The sequence below is a fragment of the Hipposideros armiger genome, unplaced genomic scaffold (assembly GCF_001890085.2).
Source record: "Hipposideros armiger isolate ML-2016 unplaced genomic scaffold, ASM189008v1 scaffold_294, whole genome shotgun sequence".
Lineage (NCBI taxonomy): Eukaryota > Metazoa > Chordata > Mammalia > Chiroptera > Hipposideridae > Hipposideros > Hipposideros armiger.
The window spans coordinates 1,808,196-1,815,496 of NW_017731644.1; the positions used below are offsets into that span (position 1 = coordinate 1,808,196).

Genomic DNA, 7,301 nt, shown 5'->3' on the forward strand with positions numbered 1-7,301 from the left:
CAAGTAGCAAATTTTTTTATTACCTTTTGATCCTCAGATATCTTAAAACAAAACCAACCTATCACACATTTTTATACATGTAACTAAATTCAGAAAAGATAAATGATAAGCAGTAATTTGTAAAATGAATGCTTACTTTGGTATATCTTTACCTTTGCAAGGTTATTACTAAAGAAATGATTTTATGTTCACCTTTAGTTGTAGTGCCTTCTCTAAGTTTTCAATCTTTCTTTCAGCTTTTCTCAGCTTCTGCAGCTCTTCTGAGTCAGTGAAAGAGCTCTTTGGGGACAAAGACCTTGAACGTTTCACAGGTGGTTCCTCGAGAATAAAACAAGGACATGGTTGAACTAGTTGGAACACTGGATTATGAAAGACATGCAAAATTAAAGAACAAGTAATTTTGAATACTAATAATGAATTATAAAAAAAATCCTGCACGGAATACCAGAGAAATAACAAGCGGAATTACCACAGTGCTACCGCTAAAGGTTTCTCTGTGACTCGTTAATGAGAATATTCATTTACATTTACATTGTTTCTTTCAGAATAATGATGTCCCATTAGGGAAGACTAAAGGGTTATAGACTCAGAAATGCAAGAAACCTCATTACAAAGGAGGGGATAGAGGCTGGTCTAATTGCTCTATAAGGGTCCAAGGTTACACTTGATAGGACAACGAGAAACAAGAGGGAAAGGATTTTTTTCCCTTTGAAATAGTTTAACACACTGTGAAGTTGAAGGAACAATATGCTTGAGGAATATAAATACAACAGACAGTAGATCTTATACCATAATGACCATATGGTCATTAACTATAATGTGGTTAACTAGAGACAAGAATGTGTGTTTATATTATGTACGGCTTCATATACCAATCTGGAGAAGGGATATGTGAAAGCAACTATTAAGCTGGGCAACATATTGTTCATACTTACTGCATGTCCTTATGAAAAAGAAAGAAAATTTTGTTCAAAATATCCCTCTTGTTTTCTTGACTTTTGTTAAAAGCAATGACACATCAAAGCAATACATTTTTAAACTTCAGCAATACAGCAAGCCAAATTAGGCCCTATAATGTTTTCTCTCAATTTTAGGAATGTTTTATTTCATTTAAATAAAGCTCAGTGCTATGAAACTACTCCAAAATGGCAAGAAACATATACTGCAGTTGTGTTTAAATAAATAAATGAATACATATACATACATAAACACATAAAAGCTCATTTTTCTGAAAATTACTAATAATATTAGAGGGAGTAAATATGAGTACCACAGAAAAATGTGTCTCATTTTAAATGCTTTCTTTAAGATAGTTTGTTCTACTTAGGAAAAAAATGGAAAGAACCAAAAACAATCATCTTGAAAACATGGTTTTGAAAACATGGTTTTCTACCTTTAGAAACATTATTTTCTACTGCTGAAGTAATAAGTGTGAGAAAAATATGTCCAAAGCTCCTTACTTTTAAGGAAATGTTATTTCAATTTATCTAGAAATAACATGTTTACAATGTGATATTATGAAATTTGTATATTAGTCAATGTTCATAGAGTTTTTTGCAGCATAACAGGAATTTGTAATGAATACTACAAAAAGGAAAGGCTGGGACATTAATAAATGAGAAACAAGCTACAAAAATTTTGCTTATTTTTCACAATTGCTATTCCTTTAAATCTGAAAATATATAACTGTACATATTAATGTTAAATTCCATTTAATAGTTTATATTCCACTTGGGCAGTAATTAAATATCATCTCTGAATGAAACAGAAACATTAAGATACATTTTTCTTCAAATTAAAATTAGAATATTAAGTTAATGACTAATAACCACTTTAAAATTTTTACTTCGATTAATTTATCTAAGAGTAGATAGATGGATACTTTCTAAAAGTTGCAATACAGAAATGCCAATTGCTGCAAAACAGGTATAATACTAATATTTCATTAATTAAATTAGGAATATAATATTCAGTCTTTGAAAAAGGGAAAACTCTCTACTCACAATACATTTTTTGAACATTTGGCACATAATATTTTTTAAAAGCTTCCAGAAATATAAGCAGAGAAGTAAATGCTACTGTTTGTTTTTTAATTTAATCGCTTGCCTTACCAACCTTATCCTGACAAATTCACAAAATGAGAAAACATCCCTACCTTTTGTTTCCCTTCAGCACTTGTCAAGATGCTCTTTTCTGAGGAAACTTTACTGGTAGATTTGTTCTCTGACAGTTTTTCATTTGCAATTTTCAGTTTCTCCTGTAAATACTCAATTTCAGACTTTTGTGAGACCATTAAGGTTTCTAAGCTCGATAAAGATGGCCGCTGAGATACCTATTAAAAAAGTATATGTGTAAATACATTTATATCTTATATCACTTACATATGTATAAAAATATTTATATATAATATTACATTATATGTCATAAGTACTCAGAGGAAAAAAATTTCATTTTAATAATGTACTGGAAACCAGCATTAAACTTCTATCATCCTCATAGAATGGTATTTTTCAAAAAAAAAAACGAACAGTCTATATAAATATTTTTATAAATAATATTGTCAAACAGGTTTGCAAGAGGAAAATCTTAAAGCCATGGTTGCATGATATATACCACTGACCTATAAATTATTTAAAATTTATTATTATACACGTATGTATTTCCTCACGAAATACTCAATGCACCATCTGATCATCAAAAGTTATGCAATATCATTGACTATAAACCTGGGAAAAGGAAACCAACAACACTATAAGTCTAATTAGCTTTTAACATATCATTATTTAATAATTAAAACTCAAAGAACTCTGATGCTTTCAAAAATCAATACGTTCACAACATCCTCTTTTGAAATTTTTTCTTATGTCAGATAAACGGCTAATAGTTAAGAACCACATTTTTACAACAGAAATCACAGGAAAACTTGTTCATGAAAACTAGCATTCTGGAAAATTCCACAGCCATCTTGACTGAAAACTAGCATTATGCAAAATTCTACTAAAATCTTGACTGAATTAAAACCCATGTATATATACCATTGCAAATTAACCATTTCATTTACAAAAAACAAAAACACTAAATCATAGTGAAAACAGTTCTTGTTGATTTCCAGCAAAATAAGTCAAATCTTATAATTGTAATATTATCAGTATGGATCCAGTAGCCCTGAAAATAGTTTCATTTAAAATGTAGAGAGCCACATATTTACTAAATGATATTCTAAAAACTATGAGAAAAATATTTGTTTAATTTTTCTGAACCAACAATGGGAAATATTATCACTCTCTGGTTTTGACGACTTTTTTCTTTTTTTAGGAGATAGGCAAAATTTTCCTAATTCTTATCTTTATAACGAGAGGGATCACCTCTGACTTACACTATTATACTTTCCTCATATGTAAATCACCTGGTTTCTCAACCTTTATTCTAACATACGACTAAATATTTTCCTCAGAGTGTTGTCTATACTGTACTATTACCACACTTACAATATAGTTAAAAACTTACTCCACTAACCTTGCTTTGAACCTTAAATTAAAATACTTTAAGCACTTTTCTTCCAAACTCTAAAGACTTTGTCCTATTCTTTCCCCACCCCTGTAATCACTGTACAGCCTTGATTTCTTTTATTTTTTTCTTCGTATTTTGCAAGCAATTTTATGTTTATCAATATTTCCTTTGATTGGGCTGTCAATCTAAACAATTTTCAAAGACTACTTGCTCTTGTCAAGGTTTCATCAAATAAAATAATGAATAATATATAAAAAATCCCATCATTTGCCAAAGAAATTTTAAATAAGTTGCCATGGTCAAATAAAAATTTAGAATAAAACAGGAGAAACATAACTTTAGTTTACTGGTATATCCAATAAGCAGTCCTGTGTTCGTTAATAAGTGAGTTTTCTAAGTCATCACTGAATTATAATGCAATAAAGATAAGAATGTAAAAACATGAATATTAGGCCAAGATGCTGCAATAACAAAATAATTCAAATATTCATGAGAACATTAAAAATGCTTCAACAGTGGATACTGTCACTATAATAGTAAAAGATTTCATACTTAGGCTGCATTCCTTCAAAAGACCTCAGTAACCAATAACAGAACTTCAAAAGTTAAAAAAAACTATGAAAGTAGTGATTAAGACAAATTCACACAGGAGCCAGGAAGATAATATAAAAAAAAAAGTCAAATGGGTTGTGTTTAGTTTGTTTTAAAATACTGTTTTAGAGTTCAACAGAGACATTCCGTACACATATTAAACCTATAGGTATATGATTCAATTCCATAAGGGAACTTACACATGCTCCCAGTTTTTTTAAAAATGTGGTGTCTCTTTCTTTCTTTATCTTTCTTCCTCTCTCTCTCTTCCTCCCTCCTCTCTCCTCTTTCTTCTCCTTGTATCACTTTTGCTAGAGACATATGAAGTATTTCACATTTCTCTTAATATGACCATTTTTAGTATAAGTGTAATGAAATGTCAAATGATAGATACTCAGCCTCACTTTGAGCGAGTGGGAGGGTATCTGTGGCAGTAGTTATTCAGCTCCAGCCAATTGTTTTCATAGAGGATGTGGCCTCAAACTTCCAGATCTACTGATTTTTCAAAAGATTCCAGATTTCTACAGGATATCTCCTAATTTTAAAATATTGGCCAGACTCACTTTATGACACCTGAATTTTGAGAACATGGTAGTGGGAGTATAAACTGGTACAGACTTCCTAGGGAAATTCTGAAATATGCATCAAAACACATGAAAATGTAATCAAACCTTTGACTTAGCATTTAATCATGCTGAGGATTGATACAGAAAAATATACATGATAAACAGTTATGTGAGAAAAGCAGGTTACAAAAGAATGTAGTATAGTATATAGAAATAGATTTTGCCAAATATGCATAGGAAAAAAAAAACCTAAATATTATAATGTTATTGCTAACTAGAGAAATTATATGTGAATTATTTTCTTTATACTTATCTCAATTTCCTTAATATTTTTTAAATGAACATGTCACAAAATGTTTTTAAAAATGTATTTTTTTTCTGAAAATAAAAGGAATTTAAAATTCAATACAAAAAAGAAAAAACCAGTATAGATAGGGGAAATACAAATTAAAGTCTCTCCATAATCACATCTCTCAGAGTTCACTAATGATAAGTTTGGGATATATTGCCCAGATTTTATAAAAAAAGGAAAAGCACTGCAATTCTGCCCTTTAACCTGTTTTTTTAAAAAACAGACTTTATTTTTCAGAACCGTTTTATACTTACAGAAAAACTGAGCAGGTACTGTAAGAGTTCTCCTACAACCCACACTCCCATCCACCCAGATTCCCCTGTTATGCACACCTAAAAATAATATGGTACATATATTACAATTAATGAACCAATATTCATACATTACTTTTAATTGAAGTTGGTATTTTATTCAAATTTCCATAGCTTTCAACATACTGTCCTTTTACTGTTCCAGAGTCCACCCATGATACCACATTACATTTAGTTGTCATGTCAGCAACTCTTGGCTGTGACAGTTTCTCAATACTTTTCTTATTTTTGATGACAGTGATAATTCTGAGTATTATTCAGGCATATTATAGGATTCCTTTCTATTGGAATTTCTCTATGTTTTTCTCATGATTAGACTGAGCTTATGAGTTTTGGGGAGGCATATCACAGAAGTGCCATTTTTATGATACCATATCAAGGGTACATACCATCAACATGATTTGATTGTTGATGTTGACCTTGATCACCTAGTTAAAGTAGTGTTTGTCAGGCTACTCCATTGTAAAGTTACTCTTTTGTCCCCCATCCATACTATATTCAATTAAGCTTTTTAACTTAATAGTCATATATCTATCTATCTATCTATATATATATAGCCAAAAAAAGTATACACTTTTTAAGAAAGCAAAAAACTGTATTAAAATTGTAATACAATGAATGATGCTAGCATTCATTTAATTAACACCATCTTTTGAGCAAACATCATACTATATATACATTGCTACCGTAATTCAATTCAACTTCAAAAAGTAGTACATAGATAACATCTCTTAAAATGTGTAATTTTTTTGCACCCTGGTATATATATATACATATATATAATATGTATAATAATATGTAATATGTATAATATGTATATATATATATTTATTTATTTATTTATATATCCTTATTATCCTTTTTCAATGCTGTTTCACAAGCTTAGGGAAATGAAGGCCCAAATCCCCCTGTCTGTGGAAGTTTATTCTATCTATTGCCCTTAAAATCCTAGAATCTTTGAGGAGTTAACTTTTCTTGGTGAGGGTATTTTATAAATAAAATTTTTTCTCTAATATCAAAAATCCTTGGGCACCTTTTCAGTTTACAGTCTTGGGAGATAATGGTATGGTGCTAGACCATAGTTAATTTGATGAGAAATGATCAGTGGAGTATGTGTCCAAATGCCTCCAATTGGAACTAATCTCTTTAAATTGACCATTATTAATACATAACTTCTTTTTCACATTGACCCACAGAGGTAATTTTGATCAAAAATTCCTGTAGAAAATATAAAGTAAAAGGGGAGGGAATAGGAGAAGACTTTAAGTGTTGTGCCAATTACTATTAAAATATATGTGTATAAATTAAATGTCTAATCATGTTGCATTAAATTCACACAACATGGTATAGCATTATTACAGTGGAGGTTGAGGGAATATTGCCTAATAGAAAAATTTTTCACAGCAGTAACAGTTGCACAGAATTAAGTTCAATTGTTTTGTCTTATTAAGTTTTAATTAACTATATTAATTTGTTTCCTACATTAAAATAATAGTAATTAGCATTTAGTGAAAAATTGTTGCATTCCTAGCTCTAGGTAAATATTTCACATACATTATCTCACTTATTTAAGAAATTTATAATCTACAGGTCTGTCAATACATAATAGTATATTACAAAACAAAAATATATAAAAAGGACATGATATCTCAGCAAAAAAAGTTTCTCCCAAAATAATATCTCATTGAAAATTAAGTATAAATTAAACATACATGTGTTTAAAATCTGTGTTATGTGTGTATGTATATAAAATATTTATACACATGTATCAGAAAAAATGACATCTTGAATGACTGTTTTCTGAAAAATCAACTCAAATCCTCTTGGAAAAAATAGAGTGTAAAAAAAGCAAAAATATACATATATTTCATTAAAGTGTGTATACATAAAATTTTATTTTTATGATATGCCTGAATCTCTGCAAAAAATTCACATTTTATTTAAAATGCAGCAATATATTGCCAATTTTAA

General features: G+C 29.4%; 1 protein-coding gene across 1 annotated transcript in view; it reads right to left on the reverse strand.

Annotated features, from left to right (window-relative positions):
• Positions 1 to 7,301, reverse strand: part of CNTLN (centlein) — a 276,595-nt gene that overhangs the window by 132,838 nt on the left and 136,456 nt on the right. Inside the window, exons 8-9 of the mRNA XM_019659078.1 lie at positions 2,156 to 2,332; positions 193 to 318 (exon numbers count right to left, since the gene is read on the reverse strand). Coding sequence (XP_019514623.1) covers positions 193 to 318; positions 2,156 to 2,332 — 303 coding nt within the window. The remainder of the gene's footprint in view (positions 1 to 192; positions 319 to 2,155; positions 2,333 to 7,301) is intronic.